At 52.1% G+C, this 23,299-nt stretch overlaps 1 protein-coding gene and 1 long non-coding RNA gene across 2 annotated transcripts; both read right to left on the bottom strand.

The window, feature by feature from the left end:
• Nucleotides 1–831: 831 nt before the first annotated feature.
• Nucleotides 832–3,761, bottom strand: HOXA13 (homeobox A13). Its single transcript, XM_052693890.1, has 2 exons — nt 3,006–3,761; nt 832–2,491 (listed from the first exon to the last, which is right to left on the bottom strand). Exons 1-2 carry the CDS (start codon nt 3,676–3,678, stop codon nt 2,247–2,249), a joined length of 918 nt encoding a protein of 305 aa, XP_052549850.1. The 5' UTR covers nt 3,679–3,761; the 3' UTR covers nt 832–2,246.
• A 12,080-nt stretch (nt 3,762–15,841) lies between these two features.
• Nucleotides 15,842–16,697, bottom strand: LOC128086805 (uncharacterized). Its single transcript, XR_008209537.1, has 2 exons — nt 16,133–16,697; nt 15,842–16,042 (listed from the first exon to the last, which is right to left on the bottom strand). It is a non-coding gene; the product is annotated as an uncharacterized LOC128086805 (long non-coding RNA).
• Nucleotides 16,698–23,299: the final 6,602 nt, after the last annotated feature.

The raw sequence follows: 23,299 nt of genomic DNA on the forward strand, positions 1-23,299 counted from the left end.
GAGCTGCAGACCACCGAAGGAGACGGCAGGCGAAAGCGGTTCTGCCTTTGTACCCGACCGAACCCGCGGCGCTGCGGCCCCGCGCACCGCACGGACACAGATTTTCAACGCCGGGCCGGGCCTGCCGCTCCCTCGCCACCTCCGGAGAAGGGAGAGCCGAGCACAACCACTAGGCCTTCTTTCTCCCTCCCTCACACACCGTAGACAAGAAGAGATACGCGAGCACGGAGACGCAGAAGGCCGAAGCTGAGCGCGGTGCCGCGCGGTCGCAGCCCGCTCCGGGGATGCTGCGCGGGCGCGGCCAGGTGCGGGCGCGGCGCGGCCACGAGGTGGCGCCATCGTCCCGCGAATGGCGGCGGCTGCCGCGGCGGCGGCAATGGGAGCTGTCAAAAGTCAAGGTCACAAACCGGCGTTTTTCCCCTCAAGGTCAAGGTTTGGGCCTTCCCCGGCCCGGCCTCGCCGCAGTGCCCCCACCTTCCCCTCCACCATCGCCCCCGCGGCCCCAGGGCTGCCCGCCGGCTTCCATTTCCCTGAGCGAGCCGCCTTGTGAGGCCGGTGCCATCCTCCTCTTTCTCCTCTGGCCCCAAACCCTCTGCAAAGCTTTCCCGAACATCACAGCACATCTCTAGGAACGCTGGCTACCGGGCGGGCCTGCTCCCACAGAAACATCCTCCATCAATAAAACAAAGTAAAATAGGCACTGATACATCTCTACGCACACGTGTATCTGTACATAAGCTACACAATGGAAGGCAACAATCTTACAGTCCCATGACAGGTCATACATTATATTTTTTTTACTTTCTTATGGAATGCATGTAGGTATCGAAAAATAAGGAGTGTTTCTTCCAGGTTTTATTACAGTGACTATTTTATTATAACAGTATTAATACTACTATGCCTATCTACATGTCTTGGATTTTCATTTTTTTCAGTAGAAATATAAAATAAAAAAAAAAAAAATGAGGGTGCACAAATACATTTTCACAGTGCGCTGATTTTTTGTCATTTTATTTACACGATAGCTTCTTATAGTGAATAAAAACAAAATAATGTGCTGGTTGAAATAACTGATTGGATTAAAAGGTGCTGTAAAAAGAATCCCTAAATGTCCTACTGCGGCCTCATAACAGACAATAAACAAGGAGAAACAACTAATTACTTATAGATCAAAATATAGATTATATAAATCAAAATACTTCTGGGGGGAAAAGAAATGTATTTCAGTTCGAAGTTCTTGGGTATTTTTTCCACAGAGGGATTATTTTTTAGCTATGCAGGAATGCCAATGGTGGTGTTTTGGTATCCACCCAGAGTCAAACAACTACAAATTTCCGGGGACTTAAAGTATTTATTCTAGAAGATCATTTGAGGTTTAAAATAGGCAGAGTCCTTTACAACGTATCTATTGTACGGTCTGAGGGGGGAAACAAAACAACAGAACAGATGACAAGAAATCATCTTTCGGAAATAAAAATAATAAAACCAACAGATATCTCCAAGCAAATAATTCCCTTTCTATCCCCACTGTTTGCGATGGTTCTAATTTGCTATCAGGATAGATCCTCCACAGAGCTTCCTTCATTACTGATGTCTCTGAAATCCTTATTCAGTACCTTCGAGGTTTATTATTACTTTTTTTTTTCTTTCTTTCTTTTTCTTTAACACTAAATGCATTGCTTTAAAACATACAGTAATTGTATTTTTTTTTTTCACTATGGTTTACCTGAGCAGTCATTCAACATACAGTTTGGATTGCAATGGAAGAAAACAAGCTTATGTGTACGCATCGAGCTCCTGACGTTCACCAGCTCCCATCGTGGCCACGACGAGCGTTCTCAAACAGGAAGGTCACCGAAGTACTTACAAGTTGCTCGGAAAATGGTGTGTCTGAACTGCAAGCGCTTCTCTCGGCGGGGGATGTGGGCTTCAGTTTGGCAGTTACACTGTCTGCTTGGGTTTGCAGGAGAACTGTCAGCTTTAACCATTTGCTACAGCAATCTTTTTTTTTTTTTTTCAAAAAATTCTATAATTCCAAGGATACAGATCGCTTGTTCTGAGAGAAGAAGTTCATTGTCTTTTCTTTTCTTTTTTTTTTCTTTTTAATTATTATTAATAATTATTTAAATCTGAACAAAAAAAAAAAAAAAAAAAAAAAAAAAGGAAAAAAAAAAAAAAAAGAAAAAGAAAAAGAAAGGAAAAAAGTTCGGATCCTTCCGAGCTGCCGCTTCTCCACGGTTAATCCATTAACTGGTCGTCTTCAATTTGTTGATGACTTTTTTCTCTTTGACCCTTCTGTTCTGGAACCAGATTGTGACCTGTCGCTCTGACAGATTCGTGGTCGCCGATATCCTCCGCCGTTTGTCTTTGGTTATGAATTTATTTGTAGCATATTCCCTTTCGAGTTCTTTTAACTGCACCTTTGTGTAGGGCACTCGCTTCTTCCTCCCACGTCTGTACGAGTTCGCATCCGAGGGATGCGAAACGACGTCTGCAACACAAAAACCAAGCGACAAGCGTTAGAAAATCGCAACGACCGCTCGGGACATCCTCCGGCGGCCCTGAGCTCGGTGCCGGTTTCTCCGGCCGCCTCCCTCCCCCCTCCCCGGTCCCAGGACGGCCCCGCTCCGCGCTCGGGGCTCGGCTCAGGGGCACGGGGGGGCCCGGTCCCGGCAGCGCCCGGGCTCAGACCTGCGAGGGGCAGTCCCGGCCTCAATGCTTATGGAAAATTCTGCTCCGGCGCGCTTCCCCGCGGGCTCCGGCCCCGGCAGTCCCTCTCAGCTGTTTCCTCTCCCTCAGCCCCGGGCGGGCGAGGCGCGATGCGTCGGGCGCGGGGGAGGGGGCGGCACCGGTGCCATCCCCGCGGCGCCGGGGCGGGCTGGGGCCGGGGAGCGCGGGCGGGGCGGGGACGGGGCAGCCGGGGGGGGGAGTCCGGGGGGGACCCGGACGCGGGAGCGGGGAGGGGGCGAGCGGGTGGGGGCCGGAGAGGAGCGCAGGTGGATTACCAGGGAGGGTGGACTTCCAGAGGTGAGGCGGCTGGCTCTGCTCCTTGGGGCAGTACACTTGCCCGTTCCACCCGTTGGTGATGGCCCACGGCTGGTAGCTGTCCATGGGGAGCAGGGAGTCGTGGCGCGGCTCGCCGGGGCCGCCGATGGTGGGCACCACGGGCATGTCCAGGTAGCCGGGCACCGGCTGGTAGGGCCCGGCCGCGTAGCCCTGGTAGAAGGCGAACTCCTTGGCCCGCGACGTGAACTCCTCGCCGGAGACCGACGTGTCCATGTACTTGTCGGCGAAGGTGGAGGCGGGCTGGGCGCAGGACTTGATGGCGTTGTGGTGGGTCATGCGGCACGGGTAGTAGCCGCTGCCGAAGTAGCCGTAGGGCAGCGCGGCGCCGGATGAGCTCTGCACGGCGGCGGAGCAGGGGCTGCATTGCTTGACAGCGGGCTCGGCCATGCCGGCGGCGGGGGCCTCGCTCGACGTGTAGGCGGCGGCGCTGGGGGCGGCCAGGGGCGCAGGGTGAGCCATCAGGTTGCGGCACGGGTTGGCCGCCGCAGCCGCCGCGAAGTTGCTGCCGGCGTGAAACCCGTCCATGTTCTTATTGATCTCATCCAGGCTGTTGTCGTAGAGGAACATGACGGGCTCGATCCAGCGGGGGTGGAGGAGCACGGAGGCTGTCATAGCCCGCTCCGCATTGAGACTAGTGGCTCTTTTTTAAAAGCCCCAAAGACTGAAAAAAGAGATACTAAATCTCCGGGACTTGACCAAGGCTGACGCGCCAGTGTCGCGCCAGGCGGGCCCTCATTGGGCCGCCCGCCCCCACGTGATATGCAAAGCAGCTGATAAACATCTGAAGGAATAAAGTGGAGATAATTAAATAATGCAATAACCGCGCGGGGCCGGGTCCCGGCCCGGGGGCGCGGGCACGGGCGCGGGCATGGCGCGGCCCGGCGGCCGCCGCGCGGGGCACGGGCGCGGCCGGGGGGGGGGGGGGGGGGGGCGAGGGGGCCTCGTCTCCTCCCTCCCTCTCTCCCTCCTTCCTCCCTCCCTCCTCCCCTCGCCACCGAGGCGTGAGCCGCTCGGCCCTGTTGTCGCCGCGGAGCGCTGCCCGAGGTGCGGGGCTCCCCCCGGACCGCGGCCGCTTCGCCCCCGCTCCTATTCCCTCGATCCTCCCTGCCCCGGGAGCCGCGGAAACCCGAGAGGCCCCCTCCGGCCTTTGCAAGGAGGGGAAGAGCTCCCCTCACCCGCTCCGGTTTCCCGAGCTCCGCTCTGCGCGGCCGCCGCTCCTCGGGGAGGGCCCGGCCCCCCCCCCCGCCCAGGTGCCGCGGGGACCCCGCCGCGAGGACCGGGCGGAACAGCGCTGCCGGGGTCTCAGATAAGGCTCCAGCAGAGCCTCCGGGGGCCTTTCGGGTGTTTTCCCTCTTCCTTCCTGCCCGTCGACCGCCCGAGAGCCGCTCCGCTCCTCTCGCCACGAAGCTTCCGAAGCCAGATAAGAGGAACTGACTGGGAAATCCAGATTTGCTTCGTGTATTGATTTGTTTTAGGATGGGCTAGGGGAGCGGGAGGGTTAACTGGATCTCCGTCGTAACTCTGCTGTATTATTTGTTACTGTGATAATAAAAGCCGGGGCCTACAATTCCGCTTGAATCGTCTTTGGCCGTAAAATCTCACGTCGGTTTGCACAGTGTGCACACGGAGCCACGGCGCCTTTTTATGCTGGGAAAAATGCTTTATTGGCTGTTATATATATATATATATTTAAGGTCATATCTCTAATGCGAGCGATCTCTAGAAAAAGAAATTACGTTCTTTCGCGGTAAACGTCGGATTTTTTATTTTTTTTTTGTGCGAAATAATTTCCACTTTTAATACCATCCGCACCTCCCACCAATGCGGATGCGTTTCCCTGACCTGCAGATATCCTTTCACAACCTTGAACCACTGCTCTATCCATAAACTTGACCCAAAGCGGCTATCATCCCATCACCACCACCAGCTCCCGGCCCTCCTGTGTGCCGGACGAGCACCCCCAGATCCTCCCATCCTGAAAACTTTTTTTTTTTTTTTTTTTTTTTTTTTGCTGTTGCATGTCGCTTTGTTAAGCCCCTGACAGCTCGGCGTATTTATGATGCTATTGTGCTTCCCATTGACGTTGGAGCATTGTTTTTCCCGCATCGCGACCAGCGCAGAGCGGTCCCGGGGACGTCCATCGTGGCCGCGAGGGCTGCGCTTCGCCCATCGCTGCCGGCCCTGGAAATGGCCCTTCGGAGCCCATCTATCTTTCGAGGTGATTTTTACGTGAGATGGGCCGGATACCTGAAGTCGCCGTCATTCCCCCCGCTAATTTGTCAACGCTTTAGCCCCTTTCTTCCTTCATTGTAGCCAATAAACGGTTCCCATTTTGACTTAGCGTACTCCTTTCCGCATTCTTCCTCGTGGCCAAAAGCAAATATTTATTCCCCGCATATTTTTCCTTTTCTTCCAGGCTCCAGCTCTGAAACCTGTGGATTCCCCCGGGCAAACGGCGCTCGGCTGGCACGAACCGGGCCGGTTTGTTTTCCTCCGCTTCCCGAGCCGCTTCCCCGCATCGCCCTGCGGCGGGACGGGGGGGGAAGGGGGGCGGGGGGGGGAGGGGGGGAGAAGGGAAAGGCGAAGGGGCGGCAGCTCCGTGGGGCAGCGCTGCTTTCCATACGGGTTAGACACGGCGAGAGGCCAAGGTCAAGTTGAAAGTTGCAGCCTAGCCAATGTGAGAAGTGTCATTCACAGCCCGAAGATGTGTCTGATTTGTTCGAAGCGGGGAGCCATGAGAAAGCGATCTCCCCAGCTCGCCTCCCCCCAGCCCGCCCCTATCGCCCTGCTCTCCTCTCTCTCAGCTCCGCTGCTCGCTTATCTGCCCCGGCTCTTCCAGCCTCTTCCATCGGGAAGGAGAAGCCGTGTGAAACTGCAGCTCTGAGTCCCGGTGCGAACTGTACAAGCGGTGGAGAGGGAGTGGGGGGAAGGTGGTTGGGGGGGTGGGGTGGGGGAGGCATCCGGTCTGCTGAGTTTTGGTGGTTGTTTTTTTGTTTTGTTTACCCACTTGGACCCGTTCCAGCTCTGTGTGCAAAAGGGAGAAGGGAGATCAGATTAAAGAGATCTCTTTTCTCTCTTCCACATATCTCTCCCAACGCCAGGGCTCTATTTATCGCTAGTAAAGAGGGCCGCTCTTTTCAGTGCTGATAAGAGGGGGGATGCAGCCGTACCCTTCCCCTGTTGTTGTGACGCGGGTAGGAGCCCTGCAATGGTTCCGTTCCCTCAAAATATTCAAAATTACGGGTACGTGTGCAGCACCAAGAAGCTATTGTCGGACATGGGACCTGATGCGTTTGTTTCGCTTCCGAATTTGTCCAAGACTCACTTTTAATAAATTATTGACATCGTGAGGGGGACTATTTCATCCCTCCAACTCCCTCCCCAACAACGGGTTTAATTCCCCAGCCATGGGGCTGTAATTCCTTCCTGCCTTAATGGGGATCTGCCATTAAATATCAGAAAAGAACCGTGAGGGCTGAAGGCATCGGGCAGAACAGATGTTCTCCGAAAATCATGGACCCTGTAATGAACACCAGGGATAAAATAGGCTTGAGCCTATCCCCTCGCCATGACAGTGGTGCATTTATTCCTTACTATTGTGCTTCATTCCTTACCAATTCTAGAGAGCTTCTATTTTATTTTATTTTATTTTATTTTATTTTATTTTATTTTATTTTATTTTATTTTATTTTATTTTATTTTTATAAAACTAGGTTTGGGATGTGCTAGCTAAACTAATCAAGAATAAGGAAGCGTTTACTTGAAGAAACCAATTGGTTTTGGCTATTCTCTACAACATTTTATTTTGGGAACTTGGTTCAAGAGCTGAATGATTCCATTTATGCCTCTGAAAAAAAAAAAAAAAAAAAAGAAGAAAAAAAAAAGAAAAAAAAAGTAAAGCTTCTTCCATGATACATTTTTTCTTTTCTTTTTCTTTTTTCTTTTCTTTTTTTTTCTATTTTTTTCTTTTTTTTTCTTTTTTTTCTTTTTTTTCTTCTCGTACAAAGTAAGATTAAGACACAGCAACCACGCTCCTATGACAGAGCGCATGCATTTTCCAGGAGCTCTGATGCAAACCTCCAAACCACTTTTCATTTACATAGCGCGCAAAACATCTCGGAGAGAAAAACATCCGTGAAGTCGTTTCCTCTAAGATGAGCATTAATACCTTGGGGGGCGAGGGGATGGACAGCCGTGATCACAAGGGGGATTTTAAAAGGCTCTGGATCCTCTCGGAACTGGACCATTTTCATGCGATTTTCAGTCTCAGCGCAGCGCGCAGCATCCCCGCGGCAGCTATCGCAGCTGGTTGCAGTGGCAGATGCGTCCCCTGGCTGCGCTGGAGTCACATGCCCGTCACCCAATCCGCAGGTGTAAGCCAAGGGCAGAATTTGCCCCCTATAAGCGCTCTGAACGCAGCCACTGCGCGCCCGTGTCGCCGTGAAGGCGAAGGTATAACCTTGTCCCGCCGAGGGCTGCGAGCTTTTGGCCTCAAACGGGAAATTACAAATGATTTGTAAATCTTTCCCTGCAGCAGTTACAGAGCCACTCGTTTTTCTGAAGAGGCCTTGCGACTTCCCTGCACTTCGACTGGCAAAAAGTGCTTTCGGCTGAATGTCAATCTTGGGAAAAAAAAAAAAAAAAAAAAATCCAAACCAAAACAACGACCAACAAAACAAAACAAAAAACAAACCCGGATTTGTCGGCACGGATTACCTGCGAGGCTTTTTAAGTCCCGTCCCTTTGTGTGACAGCACTCGGAGTGCCCCGCCGAGGGGAGCCGAACTACTTGGGGGTTAATCAAAGTCGGACGCAGACGGAAGAAAAGCTGTAGTCAGAGGAAATTCACTCTTACTTTGCGTCCCATTGTTTCTAGCTAATTAATGAGCAGTGGGGAAAAAAAATTAATCGGGGCTGATGCTTGAAAATACGTGTTTAACCCGGAGCTAAATCTCTGCAAACCTGCTGAAAGAGTTGAGCTGATGATTGAGGAGATAGAGCGTGATCTTAGTTACTAATACAAATACGGAGCCCAGAAGCCCTGGGAGACACCGGAGTCAAGTGATGGCAGGAGAGATCCTTAATCGAATCTGATTTTCATGAGCGACTGAAGTTTACCTGCCAGAAGGGCAATTTGGAGGAGAGCTGTCACCGCTGTTTTCTTCCACGATTTCTAAAGCATCACGGATGGAGATAAACATTCCTGAGCCCGTTTCAAAAGACACTCTGTATTTCAGGATATTCATGTGTTTCTAATGGAAGTGAGCAGCTTTACGAGCGGGGTTCGCAGGACATCTTAACTCTCTCCCTCCCACAGCGTTCTGCGGGGGGGGGGGGGGGGGGGGGGGGGGTAGAAAGGGGGGGTGGAGAGAGAGCTGCAAAATAGGGAGAATTCGTAAAAGAAAAGGAGACTGGGGTGTGGGGTGTGCAGGGAAATAGCGGGAAGATTCGCCAAGGACTTCATCCCGCATTTTTCTTAGGTAAAAAAAGGCGTCCACCGCTCCTTGTGCGCACGTTCGGTGCGGACCCATCTGTGTTGTCCACCCAAACTCTCAGGCTGCCACCTCTTATAAATTAGGTGTGCTCGAAAAGAGCCGAAAGCCGTTCACGCGAAGTGTGGCACACGGAGCCATCTCTGCAGAGCACAGAATCTCTGGTCACCTCTCTTTGTGTTGTTTTTTTCTCCCTAGAAAACACGCAGGAGCTGTTCCACACGATTAAAGCGAAAATGGAACAATCCTGATTTGCCCCTCACGTACAAGGTCTACATTCTGGGTTACGTTGGGTTTGCTTAATTACTATTCTGTGATCTTTTCACGAGTGTCCTTCCAGCGGGTGCGAATGCTTTCTGTTAATATTCGGCGGCTGGAAGCATAGAAATCCGTCTCTCCACGCTGGCAGTGAGCAGAAAGGATTTCCCTGTGGCTGCCGTGTGCACGCACGGCCCTGCAGCCCTCGCTGCCGGCCGCGGGCTGCCCGAACGCAGTGATAAATCCCACCTACCACCTCCATCCACGTTGCTTTGCCAGGCAAACCGAGAAGGATTCCACCGCAACCGGCTCTTCCCGTCCGCACAAAGGGAGCCGGGAACATTTTCATTTTAGCCTTTGCGAATGGCGATAAGCGAGGAGGCGGACACCCACCGCAGCAGTTTATCAGGTCGGTTACATCTGCCCTTGGAAATGCTTCAGTACGAAAGGGAAGGAGCGATGGATAAACGCATTCAAATTAAAGTCCCTTCGTAATTGTTGGGCTTAGAGTTTGGAGGGTGTATTCATTTTTGCCTTATCTATCGGCGGGTCACGTCTTTTGAAACAGAAAATAAGCCCGGTGTACAGCGAGCTGCAATGGTGTAGCCTCTATTTCTGCAGGGAGCGTGTAATAATTGCTACCACATGATCGCATGGTGTATTGTTGCAGCCTGATTACAATTAAACGTATCCTTCCACCTTTTTCATTACCAGAAAGAAAATAAAATTAAAAAAAAAAAAAAAAGAGGGGGAAAAGTTATTCCTGAGCTTCAGGCCCACTTTGTGCAGTTCTCTTTCCCTTTAAATGGCTGTCGGGGGTAAGCTGAAGTCGCTCCTTCCTTAACAGTGCGGGAGAGAGCGTTCCTTCAAAGACCCCCCCCCCTCATTCCTGCAGTACTGTGACATTTCCACAGCAGCATTCAGTGTCCGCAGACGTTGAGGTGTCTACTTTTTTGGTGTGGACTCCAAAGCCATACTTTCACCTAAGGGAAACAGCGAGGCTTGCTGTGCTGAGGGCGGCTGTGTGTAGTCTATACAGAAAGAAAGAAAAGTGAAAAAAAAGAAATCATACAGGAAATATTGGACATGTTTGCCTTTACTGGAAGACAGCTGTTTGAGTACATTCTCCAAGAGTTTTTTTTTTTTTTTGTTGCCGTTTCAGAAGTGGTTTTACTGATTAAAATGTTGACTTGATGGAGGCAGTTTATCTCTAATGTCTGGGTCTGTCTAACAGCTCTTTTTCCTCACGTTTCCAGTCCCTTGCTCAGATGAGGCTTTACATACGCGGGGCTCTCATCGCGGCTGTCTTAGGAAATATCCCATGATATACGGGGACTCAGCGTACTGAGGGCAGCGACTGCTTACTTGAGTCACGAGTGGAGATCTCCACGGAGAGGAAAACAACCCCCCCAGATAAACCACCCTGCGTCTGGCAAAACTCCTCAAGTTTACTGCAGGTTGGCGGGTGGGGGTGGAAGGGGCTGTCCTTCCCCTCCGTAGCTGGCAGTACTCATCGTCTGCCTCGGTGACACCTCCAAGGGGCCAGGTGGCTGCGGAGAAGGCGGCTCGGGGGCCACGGCTCGCCCTGCCCGGCCCCGTGCCCGTCTCCATCCTCAACTCTTCCCCGACTGGGAGGCTGTGGGTGCTGTTGCCAAGCACAGCCGGAGCTCCCCGTCCAGTCGGGCCCCGTCGAGCCGCCCGGTGGTCTCGAGGGTCGACAGCCGAGGACCCAGTCTCTGTATGTCTGCATGGAGCTGGGAGGCGGCCCCGTTACACCTGTGCCTCGCCACCGTGCCCACGGGCCAGTGCCTCCCTTCGCGCACCGAGCACCAGCCAGCCCCACACCGAAGAGGCTCGCTCCAGTGTCAGCGTGTGTGTGTGCCTCTCACCTTTTGAGATGTTACATTCCCCCAAAGTAAGGGAGTGGAGCACCCCTTCGTCTCAGAATGGGGTTCCCATCGCCCCCCACGTGTTCCACTGCTTCTCGCGTGGGTGGCACAGCCGTCGGGTAGCGCCCCGCAGGGCTCCACGCGCCATCTGGGACCGGGTGCGGGGCAGAGGCGGCCAGCTGGCCTCGGCGGAGCTCTCTGCAGTGCCTACGTGCCCTCAGCTCAAGCCCTGGGTGCTCCCTGCTTCAGTCACCTCCCAGCAGAAAGTTACCCGATACTGCGATATGATCCCTTGTTCTCCAATTAGCTTTACATTTCACCACGCACACGCATTTCTGTTAAAATTTTATTCGGTAAAACACTAGTAAAACCGGAGTCTAGAAAATGCTTTTTAGCGCCTAGAGTACATTTCTCAGGTATATATATTACGTGCTGCCTTTAATAACAACAGACATTTGCTACTCTTCATGTTAGATGGAACTAATGTTTTTCCATCCATACCGTGAACACGTTCTCCAAACAGGAATTATCCAGTATTTTCCTTTAAACATTACACCAGCCAAATGCATGCTAGCCGATAACTTGCATCTCCCTGTAAATATATTACTCCCTCTATTTTTGCTGAATCATGAATTTTTTCCAAAGCTTATTGTATTTTACGTCTTCTTTAGATAAGCACTTACATATGTGGCCCTGCTGAGGGCTAAATCCCATTCTTAAATACCCAACAGCTGACTGCGCTTCCAACACGTTCTTCACTCTGGGAGCGACCCAGATCTCTGCGTTTGAGCCCCGCGGATTTCCAGGACGTGCCGGGGTGAGCCGATCCCTGATGACCCCTCACACGGCGCCTCCCACCTGGGCGCAGCCACCCACCCGTGTCCCCGGACCCACGCACGGCACTGCGCTGAGCGCAGACAATGGGCAGGGCTCTACCATTGTCTCCGGGCAGGAGGAGCAGCCCCCGCCCGGCAGGAGCAGCCCGAGATACCCGGGGAGAAGGAGCGGCGGCCGTGCCAAGCGGCCGAGCGGAGCGGAGGGCACACGCCGGAGTTCCCACGCTCTAAAGACAATTCGCAACGTCCCGGGAGCCGAAGTATATTTAGTCCAACAGTGGCACTGAGAACAGGGAGTGGTCTCGTAGCAACCTCTGTGACATGCAGAATAACGAGCGGCCGAACAATGAAGGTCCGTCTCTAGCCAACCGTGCCCCCTGGTCCTGAGCACCGATGCCTAAAGGAAGAAATTCCGCCGACTCTTGCACGCAACTTGAGGCCGCTTTCCTGCCGCTGTGCCAGCTCCGTGTCCCCGCTCAGAGCCGCTTCCTTCTCATTGTGAGCGAGGAAGATCCCCGCAGCCTGCCAGTAATTACCGATTGTCATCCTCTCTCACAACGCCATGTTGCTTTGGGAGTTCTTCGCGATGCGAAATCATCTGCCATCTCCTGGCGCAGCCCTTTGCCAACCCTTATAAAACAACAATAATAATAATAGTAAAAAGAAAAAAGAAAAGAAAGAAAAATATAACAGCTGGTTGTAACGTAAAGCTGCACCTCGTAGGTCGCTTTGCAAAGGAAACGTACAGAGTGTTGTGCCTATGCCCAGCAGAAGTGTCCTTATTCACCAGGTGCGAGTTCTCCCTGCCCGACAACCCCGGGTGTGCGGGTTCGCTGGGGAAACCCGGGGTGAGGGCCGAGTGGGCAGGGAATTGGTGAGTGGAGGGGCACGGCCAGGGCTGGGAGAGCCCCGGGAGCAGCTGGGGCATCCCCGGAGCCCGACCTGGTGCCCACCTGCTGCCAGGAGAGCCCCGCGCTCCCATAACCCTTTGGAAAGCGTTGCCTAGAAGGAATAATTTTGCGGTGAGGTGATGAAGGCACAAACGGACACGTCATCTGTACTTTGGATGATGTAAATATTTGGCAAATAAAGGAGAGGGAGCTTGTTTGACCCATTAACTTTAGTGGGAGGCTGGAGGGAGAGTGTTTCCGGGTCTGTAACTACCCCGGGGGTCACTAAAAGAGAGGTCAGAAGTTTGCTGAGGTTCCCCCTGAAGTTTGGACAACACCGTGTCCAAAAGCTACGCTATCTGTGGCATTTCACCATTAGATTTCAATCAAGTTCGCATCCTCAGGAGGATGGCAAAACCACGGCAAAAGGGGAAAAAAGAAAAACAAAACTAATCCAAATCCAAATCCAAAACCCAATAATTAGCAGCTGTGAAGAAATCATTAGGCATACAATGCTCTAATGAGAGAGTTAAGATGAAGTTGCATTTACTGGGAGAGGAGAGAAGGAGAGACACATTGTACTATATATACTTTTTACTATAACCACAGGATGGAAACCTTAAAAACTGTGAGCAAGAATATGCCAGCTAACATGAAAGTTGCCTATATAGAAAAAGAGAATCCCATATAATTCCACAGCGGAAATCAGTTAGCAAGTACCTTCTGCCCCTTTGCAAACATCAAATACTCCTGCCATATGTCCATTCTTATTTGTATGCTGGCTGAGAAACCTGAAATGTATACATGCGATATTAAAACAAAACATGAAAGATTTTCTTAGAAATCTGTGAAAGGGGAATGTAGTCCGAGGCAGGGGTAAAAGGAAGTAAAAGACCAAGTGATGCTATTGCCAAAACCTTTAATATTGAACAACGCAGCTGAAGCTTTTATCACGGTACGAAATTTATAGCCTAATAATTCAAACCTGTGTGCTCGCAACAAGATGTCTCTGCCTCTATCTGGGTATCGAAGGGATGGTTTTACTTTCTGAGGTGTGGATCATCCCCGCAGGTCCTGGCAGCCTCTGGGGACTGCAGGTGAGGGAAGGGCAAGAGGTAGGGAAAAGGAAAGAGGATGGGGGCTAGTTGGGATCTGAAGTGGATTCTGGTACATAAGGTGAGGACAAAAATGGGATCTCTGTTTAAAACAGTGAAGGAACCAGAATATAGGGAAAGCCCTGCCTGGAAGAATAAAAAACAAAAACCCAGAGTAGAATGTGTGGGGTCGAAGAGGATTAGTGTGAGTCCTTCCAAAATGGCAATCTCTGAGCCCACACCTGAGCATCTTCATCGTTTGGGCAGGCGATGGGACTACCTGTGTCCCAGCTGCTACACAACAGTGAGGTATCGGCTGGGAAGCTGGAGGTGAACATCCTGGGGGGGGGGGGGGGGGGAGGGGGCGGGCAGGAGGTGGGGGAGGAAGGTGGAGCGGGAGAAGATCCCTAAATGTGTACCCACATAGCTCCGAGGGAAATGTCCCGGGACTCGCTGCAGCTTGGCAACGCTCGTCGAGACCAATAGATCACCTGCTAGAAGGCGACACTTGGAAACCCCCCGCACGGGGTCGGTGGCTCAAGTGCCAGCATGTGTCACCCCTCACGGGGAGCTTCTCATGTCCTCTCCCTCCTGGGACACCCCATTCTCTCACCGGACCCGCGGTCGAGGTAGGCGCTAGCCGCGATTTAGAGCCCTCCCCGCCTTCTCTGCCCGCTCCCGGCCACATCCGCCGCCCAAGGAGCAGCAGGAGGGTCTCCAGACAATCTCTCGCCCCCTCCCGGAGCACCTCCCTGCCCGCCCCGACTGGTCCCGAGCCGCTCATCGATAACCATCGCCTATCGCAAGGGTAAACAGCGACAGAGCCGGCGGCACAAGCGAGGGAGGGAGGGAAGGAGGGGGAGAGCCTCGCCTGCCTCTGGAGCACCGCCCGTGGACAGCGAGCGAGTCGGCAGGCAGAGCCGCGCGGAAAGCGGCGGGCGGAGGGGTCGCGGGCGCGGGGCCGAGCCTGGTCTGGTCTGGGGGGGGCCCGTCCCGTCGGGGCAGGTCCCGGGCGGGGCCGGGTGGCGGCGGCGGCCTCCAATGGGGGCGAGCGAGGGCCGCTCCACGGGGCTGCCCGCTGCCCGCTGCTCGCTGCCCGCTCCGTGCTGCTCGGCGGCTCTCGGCGGGAGGCGGCGGCGGGGAGAAGCGGCCGGAGGAGAGGACGGAACCGGGCGGTCGAGAGCCGGTAAGCGCCTGCCCGGGGGCCGAGGAGGGCGGGCTGCAGTGGCGAGGCTTTCCCGCTAGATGTCTGTGCAGCTAATGGTTGCGGAGGGCTCTGCCCTGCCCGAGCATAGCCCCCGAGTGGGCGACCCTCCGGCCGCTTTGAACTCTGCCATCCTCGGTGCAAATTATATTCATTTTCCCCCTTCCAACCCCTTTTCTTTCTCTTTATTTTCTCATTCTTTAACGAGCTCTGTGCAGCTTAGTCTGGGATGAAACTCAGATTTCTCCACAGAGATGTACGATTCATGCTATTGGAATCCCTTTATGACCTTTGATGTGTTTAAATAACACGGTAAAGCTGTGCACACACCTCGGATTAAACTTTAATCATCCGAAGTCAAGGACGTCCAGGTGGTAAATAACTTTACTTTGACATTTCTACTTTAGAACAATATATGTTCCCGGTGCGGGTCAGAGACACATTCCCGTTCTTCTTGCCCTCAGAAGTGAAAATATGCTTTTGCCAATAGAGATTAGAAACTCGTTGCTCCTGTTACCTTACTACAAAACAAAACAAAAACAATGAGCTCCCTGAAAACAATGATCATAATAGAAAATTTTTAAAAAAGGAAAAAAAGAAAGGAAAACAAAACTAAACCAAGAATCATGGCCCCCAGGTTTCTAGTTCTGCAGTGTACCTTCAGACTCCTCACAGGACTCAGAAACCCTTCCTCACTCTTAAGCGCCGCTCTGCCTCCCTCAGCGTGTGTGCATACAGTGACCCATACAGAAATCTAGAGAAGGCTTTGGGATGTACATACACGTACATATATATGCATAGAATTACAAACATCGTAAAATTAAAAAATTTCTAGTTGGCCAATGCCTCGGCGCATTTGAGTGTTTCCTTCTCAGAAAGCCTTACCTTTGACAAGCTCCCAGCTCAGTGCTTAAACCTCTCCCTGAATCCTCGGCAGGATTTCCTTCTTGTCCCCACAGTGAGGACACGGAATGTGAGCCCAAGGTGAGCTGCTCCTCGTGAACAAAAAGTGCAGCAAATGATGTCTGTTTAATAGAAATCTGGAACTCTTTATTTGCTCCTCCGCTAGCACCTGGTTTTAAATCAGACAACTTTTGGTTAACACGTACAAGTGAGGGGGATTTGTGGGCCTTTTTATTGGCAATCAATCGGTGACAGCTAATTTTTGCGCTGATTTTTACCAATGAATACTTGCTTTGCCTCGGTGTATGCTTGGAAGCAGTGAAGCACAGGGAGTTAAGCCAAAGCTTTCACAGGGAGCCTTAGGTCCTGGGCTCTGTTGCAGGAAAGGCCCAAGCATGGGAAATCCCATCCTTTCAGAAAAATAAAAACGTTCTCATCACCGGTTTGACCCACAGAGGCTTTACACCCTCTCTGAAGGAAATTAAAATGTGCAGAAATACCGGGGAAACTATAGTAGAACCGGCAGGAGGGAGGTGGGCTCAAGCTGCAAACAGAGGGCTCCAGCGGGCAGCGCAGTCGCACAGGGAGGAAGGGTGAAATTTCGTCTCCACAGTGGAGTGGGGGCAAGTTCAATTCCTCGGGCACTGAGCGCTCGCAGCCCGGCGACCTTCACGGCACACAAAGAAGGAGATGAGCGAACGGCCGCCTTGGAGACGCGGCAAGAGGAAAGCAAAAAAGGGCAACGGCGCCTCCCTGCTGGGGTCTGCCCCTCGGCCCCGCCGGTTGAGTTGTCCCACGGGTCCCCGCGGGAGCAATGGGGCATCGAGGGGAAGAAGCGTAACGCAGCCACCAGGGAGAGCCGAGGCTATGCACCGACCTTGCAGAACGCCGGAGACCTTACAGCGGTCGTTTCGAGGCGTTCGGAAGCGTTCAAGAAGAAATCAAACATCTTCGCTCAGCTTCGTTTGGTAGCGCTGCGGATGGAGGAGCCCGAATCTCTGCTCCGCACTGCCCGGCAGCCGGGCGCTGCGCAGAGCGCGTTAGCTCCGCGGCCGTACCGGCGGCGTTATCGCCCTCTGTGTCGGCGCTGCTCGGCGCTCGTATCTGTGCGCTAAGGAGGTACGATCGCCATAACAGCAGCTCAGCGTTAGACAAAAGAGTGCTCCCTTATTTCTGAACGGTCCCGGGAAAATTCTCCCTAAAATCCCCAAATCCGTTTATTTAGCTGTCCGTTCTGTCCTCCGTTTTTGATTACGAACTCGTAATGTTTAGTGCTGGAAAAATGCATCGGTTGTTTTATACCCGGACAGAGCCTTTAGTTGTGAAACTCACCTCTTCTTAAAAAAAAAAAAAAAAAAAAAAGGAAATCTGGAAATAATTAACTCGTACAGTTGAGAACATTATGTTGCTTATACTGTAAACGTGTCCTTACACCTTTACAAGACGTTACAGAGGACTTACTCAACTAATTGAAACTGTTATATAGCAGCGTTATGTATTCAACATTCTCGTTACATTTCATCTTTATGGACTTAGGGTTTTATTCCTTTCACAGTCTTCTGATTTTTTTCCTTTTTATTTTTCCTTTTTATTTTTCCTTCTTATTTTTCCTTTTTATTTTTTTCTTTTTTTTTTTTTTCTTTTTTTTTTTTTTTTTTTAATTTTTCCCTCTTTTTCTTTCAGCAGCTGGACATTTCATCTGCAAGGAGGGACATCAGAAAGGTTGTGAATGCAGAAGAAATGCAGTATTACCTTCTCTATGGAAGGGTGAGGTGGATCATACCGTCACGGATAGAACACTGGGAAAAGAGCTGGCTGGGAAAGCATCAGCTATAACACAGCCAAAATACTTCTTCCCATCCCAACACCTGGGAGGGGAATGAACGTATGTGTACGGGAGGGTTTCTATGCTAACTGGCTCGGGTGGTGGGACCTCTTATAACAATAATAAAAGTTATGGTGATGATAATAATAATAATGATGATGACGAAAAGAACAATAATAATTGCGAAAACGGAACTCCTCCAGCTGCATCTCCTAGCAGAGGAGCAGGGCAGGGTGGGCTGCGACATGCACCCATCCTTCTGGGGATGGGAGATGGGCAGCCGAAGGGGAGGACGCGATGTCCGCACGAGAGGAGCCGGGGGCATCTGTAAGAGGAAGAGTGTGTCCGCACGGCCACCCGCTCCCTGCTTCTGCAGTCCGTTTGCCCTTCATGCCATGTGAGCCCACCGCGAGTCGCTCTCCCCGCTCCCACCGGGGTTCCGCCTTCGGGAGCTGATGGGGACTTTTGTTCAGCGAGGAATAAGTAGCACTCACATCGGTGGATACAAACGCCCGATTCACGGGAAATAAGGACCAGGATGTGGGCTGCGCTCTAGGCTCGTTTGTGCCGAAGACGCACTCCTGCACTGAATATATTATGTTATTTTCAGAGCAGGGGACATGGGGCTCCTTCAGATGAATAGAGGTTTCTCCCGCAGAGATCGCCCCGAAAAACTTCTGCCCGATTGATGACTAAAGGCAAATGCGTGTCAGGAAGACAGGCAAAGAGAAGAAGGAAAATCCCCGAAGTATCCAAAGGGTCACTTACAGAGGGAGGTAGGCGCACCGCACTCACGTCTACAGTCCGATACGCCACGGATGTGTTTGTCGATGTGCGGGAGTGCATGTTCGAAATGTTGTTTTATGCAAAAGTGTTTCGAAGGGCTCGCGAGGAGGCCAGCCAGAGCAGCACATGGAAACCTGCAGCCAGGCGCTGTGCCCAGAAGCCGTGCCGCAGTGCCGTGCCCCCAGCCGGCTGTCAGAGCGAGGACCCGCCCCAGCGAGCTGGGGACAAACCTGCTTCAAGCCTGTCACCCCGCGTGCTTCAAAGCGAGGTGCGGCGGGGGCAGGGAGGGAGACAGAAAGCGAAGGGAAAGGGGAAAACCCCGCGGAGGCGACGGGGCGAGGGCACCCGACGGGGAGCTGCGGGCGCGGCTGCGGGCGGGCCTCGGGCCGCTCAGGTGCCGGGGTTTCGCGGCCGCGTTGCCTTCTCCGCGCTCCACGGGGCCCCGCGCAGGGCCGGGACGCCCGGTGCAGGTGAGGTTCCCGGCCCAGGAGAAGAGGGGAGAGCGGCCGTCGGCACATGTGCGCTGCACACACCGGCGCTGTCTCCTCTCGACAAAGAGGACCCGTGATTAATGCCGACGGACAGCTCCCCGCGACCCCGCTCCCCCTCCCCTTTTCTCCTCCCCTCCCGCCCCCTCCTCCCGAGGTCCTCCGCTGGTTTCAATAAAAGGCAGGATCCGAGCTTTCTCTCGTTCGAGCCGAAGAGGTGTTGCGATTGGCTGAAACGAAGGGCACGCGGGGTATTTGCAAAGATATTTCCAAACAATACTCGGCCGAGCCTCCCGAAGTTCCTCGGGAAGCGAGCATTGTCTGGTAAAACAATGACAGAAAATAAATCAGTCGTCGGGGTCCCCGTCGGGATCCCGGGGGTTTCAGCCCGGCTCGGTGGCTCGCCTTCCCAGGCTCTCCTACTCATTAGAAGGTTAATAAGAGGCGCCGGAGACTTACCCCGGGGTAATGGCGGGGGGACAGAGCTGCCGAGCCCGCGGCACGGGGGGCTCTGCTAACAGCCGTCTGCTCCAAGCGGCTCCGCCGCGGAGGGGCCGTCCGTGAGCACCGGGGCGCGACCGCGCCGCTCCGCGGGGCTCGGAGGGGGCATCGCCGCCTGGGGCGTGGGGCGCCGGGCATGGGCTGCCTTCAGCGCGCTGCTCGGCCGCGGCCAACGAGTATTTTTCTGGATGGTAAGGGGGCGCAAAGCCTCTGTGCGAGAGTGGTCTTGTGCGTGCGGTAAACCGGAGGAGTGTTTCCCTTCGGAGTAATATGGAGTTTATCAACTAAAAACCGAGCAAATAAACCTCGAAACTTTATTCTGGAGCGCATTTTATACCCGAAAGACCGAATTCTCACGTCTTCACAGAGGCCTATAAATCTTGCTTTGCACCCGCTTACCCTTCCGAAAGAGATGGTGGAGCTGTGAGGTACTTTTGAACACGCTCTGCTGAGCCCCACACCTCACCGTCCCCCCTGAACGGTGCGAATATTCTGCTGCCTCGCTTGAATGGAAGCGAAGATTTTTATGGCCTCCACCGCGACTTCAATTGAAGAGTTTCACTTGAGATCAGTGCCCCAGAGCTACATTTTCCGCCGGGGAGCTCAGAGCCCTGCACAGAGCCGCTGTTTTGCAGGTCAGTGCCCTCGTACCACACAGCTCTATCGACTGTCACTCCCAGAGTGGCATTTTCAAACGGGATTTCACTTCTAAGAGGACACTCGTTTTCAATCTTGAGAGGTTCAAGCCCAAGGTAGAGCTGTCTAGAGATAAGTAATCCGCCCCAGTGCCCAACTGTTAATGAACAGAATGATCCCACTTTCATCTCGCCCCTCAGAAATATTTTTGCTTAGAAAGGACTGGCTGCTAATTGGGGTGTGCAGTTGCCTTTAATCTCCAGCACAGCTCTTGGAACCTACCCAGAATGAATTAAAATAAGTCTGATAAACAAGAAGTAAACATGGCTTCCCAGTAAAACCCGTTTTATGATCACAGCTTGTGTGCCACCTCCAAATATTAGGTTTAGGCATTTAGGGCATAAAGAGCAAACCCCTTTTCCAAAGCCGCTAATGCTCACATTTGGTACTGTTTTAATCTTCCCTATTAGAAGTACAAGGAAGGAATAACTTTTGTTCCAGTAAACTCTAGATGGAGTACAAATTTGCATGTTTACACATACTTTCTACTCTGGAACGATCCCCTAAATCTATGGATAAACACATGTATTTTTTTTTTTTTTTCTTCCCTGAATGCAGCCTGCGGGAGAGTGATTTTTTTCTCTCTCTTCTGCATTTCTGCTGGCAAGGAGAGAGAGCAGAGCCTGTGTAGAAGCGTGTGTGCGGGAGGGGCTCCGTCTCGCACCTCTGCAGACTTTCAGGTTTATACAGAGCGAGACGGCAGGGACCGCCGCGCCGAGCACCCACAGCCCCGGGAGCTGCGGGTCCCGCTCTCACTGCAAAGTGCTGTTTGCTGTTTATCGGCTTGTTTCTTCTATTTATAGCCTTTCTACCGAGCTCGTCCCCGGAGCGTGCCCCCTGCAGCGAGATCTGGTTTCGTGGGCGCAGCCCCATCCTTCCCCAGCAGCAGAGCGTTGCAAATGCCTCCTGCTAAAAAGGAGCGAGCCTGAGCCGCAGGATCCCGTTAAGGACCGGAGTCCGCCCCTGTGCTCCCGGCCAGAAACAGCACAGCCCCACGAGCCCCAGAGCTGCTCGACAGAGTTGAAACGCCTCGTGTTTGTCAAAGGATTTCAGAAAACAGGTGAAGAATTAAGATAGGACTTAATGCCGTGCTTATCGCATGTAAATGAAATATTTAATCTGCCATTTCATCTCCCCTGTGTGCTCAAACACCTCCAAAAGTTCTTTGAACAAATATTTAGTTTCCAAGCTATAAATTCGTCTCATGCAAAGAGAAAGCTTTCAGGATCTCCAGTTTAAACTCGTTCCTACCACTTGTTGTGGTGCTGGGAATTATCAAACCGGTCAGCTTACCTTTCCCACGAGTGGTAATTAACAGAGAGCTGGGGGGCGTGGGGGGAGGAATAAAACAGGCAATAATTGCATTCAAATACTGGGAGCTCACAATTTGTGATCAGCAGCCTTCCTACTTCATTTATTTATTCAGTTGATTATTATTACCATTTTTATTCTCAATATCTCCACAGCAACCCTGCACATAGGGTAACCCTGCAGCGTCTCAAAATCCCCTGATTATTGTCAGGAAGGAAAATGGAGAAATAAAACTGTGTGTGTGTGGGGGGGGGGGGGGGGGAGAAACCTATATGTCATTCTATGGTCTGTCAGCGTAGTTATCTAAATCGAGAGCTTCTTTTCCTAGTCTTTCTGAGATCCAAGAAAAGCATGTGAGGATTGCCTGCTCTTTTAGCATGATGGTTTGGAATGGGATGGAATGGGATGGGGCAGGGAGGGGGGAAGGAGGATCCTTCTGAAAGTCTCCCATGGAGGCAAGTGCCCTCCACTTGTGAAGAGGAGAAAGCTGGCCGTGGTGACAGTGAGTTAGTGACTTTGACAGGCAGGTGAGGGGCCCCTTTCCCAGCCAGCCTTTGGCAGGAGGGTCGGGGGGGGGAGCAGGAACCTTTTCCAGGACCCTACACTACTTAGACAGCATTTATGGACGGATAAAGCTGAACACTGGACAGGACTCCCTGAAGGAAAAGAACCTTTCAGTGGAGCCATCAACCTGTCATCACTGCAATAAAGGTGTAACACACAGGAGTGCTGGTAAGAGCCCAGGGTTTATTTCCTGGCCCTGTCACATGACATGGGGCCAGGGTTACCAAAGGTTACCCCCTCACATGGAAAGGATCAGTGGCCATCAGGCACAGCAGCTACTTCTCCTTCCTCTTGTCTCATTTTTTTATTTCAACTCGTGTGAGCGTCTTGTTCAAAATGGAAATCTACCCACACCGTTCAACTAGAATCAAACAGGTGATGAATATCCACTGCCCTGGAACAGCAGCCAGCTCAGAGCCAAAGGCTGAGCATCCTTCTGCACTCACCTCACAGCCCTGGAGAAGCTCCTTCTCCCAGCTGGTGGAAGGATGCTTCTCCAGAGGAGTCATTTGGTGTCTTCCAAGTCCATCCCCCTACACTCATGTGCTTATACACTTTGGGAAATATGTGGTTGTTTATGGCTGAGTACTGCAGTGTCAGTCCTCTCATGAGTGTGGCACTGTGAAATTAGTTCCAGGATTTCTGTGAGAAATCTAGACAAAAGCTTGGGTCATTCTTTCTTGTGTAATTCTTTGTCACATGAGAGATGAAAACTCTATTAGAGCTTCCTAAGCAGAGCATGTAGGCACCATAGGGGCAATGGCAAGTGAGGTCTGGAATCAAGGAAATGGAAGGGAAATAACCAGAGACTACAGAATTAATAAGAAAGGCTCTTTTCCACAAAAAAGTTGGTTATGATGGCTTTGCTGTGGTTTCCTGCAGACAGACACTTGTCAGACAATACTGTCCTATCCAGGATGTGGGTGTAGGTAAATGACTTTCTATTAAACATTCTTGCAATAAAATCTACAACAGAACATTAGAGAGTGCAAAGCATTGGTTATAGATCTTGGAGGTTTACATTATTACCCCCTTTTATAGAGGGTTTGGGCTATATTTCAAATTTACTTAGTGCTCACAGAGCCAAGCAGTGGTGTGACAGATGGAATATATTTGCCACCTCTGAAGAGCCCGAACTACAGTTGGGTCCTTTGGTTCAGCTTCCCACCCCTCCATACAAAGTCCTGGAGCAAGGGTGGCCAGGAACTTTTGGCTGCGCCTGTCTTTATGGGTCAGATAGGCTGAGAATGGCCCCTGGGACTGCTCCAGCAGTGAGGAATTACTAGGGATAACAAATCCTTCGTTGTACCTCTTCACTGCTTTAATTACTGCCACTGCTGCTTAGCACCATTAAGAGGGACTCAATTTTCCACGAGACAGTGGAAAACACAGAGATGTCCCCTACCACAGTGGGTTTTCTATCTCTGGGAAAAGAGGTGGTGGACAAGCACTGGGGACAGCTAGGAAACACAAGATAGCAGCAGCTTACTTGGCCA

Source organism: Tympanuchus pallidicinctus, unplaced genomic scaffold (genome assembly GCF_026119805.1).
Source record: "Tympanuchus pallidicinctus isolate F22 unplaced genomic scaffold, pur_lepc_1.0 scaffold3, whole genome shotgun sequence".
In the NCBI taxonomy this organism is placed as follows: Eukaryota; Metazoa; Chordata; class Aves; order Galliformes; family Phasianidae; genus Tympanuchus; species Tympanuchus pallidicinctus.

Excerpts from the sequence above, each read along its gene's own strand:
- HOXA13 (XM_052693890.1), bottom strand. The coding sequence starts at position 3,678 with ATGACAGCCTCCGTGCTCCTCCACCCCCGCTGGATCGAGCCCGTCATG. Across the intron at positions 2,492-3,005 it reads CTGGAAGTCCACCCTCCCTG|ACGTCGTTTCGCATCCCTCG; the intron begins GTAATCCACCTG and ends TTTGTGTTGCAG.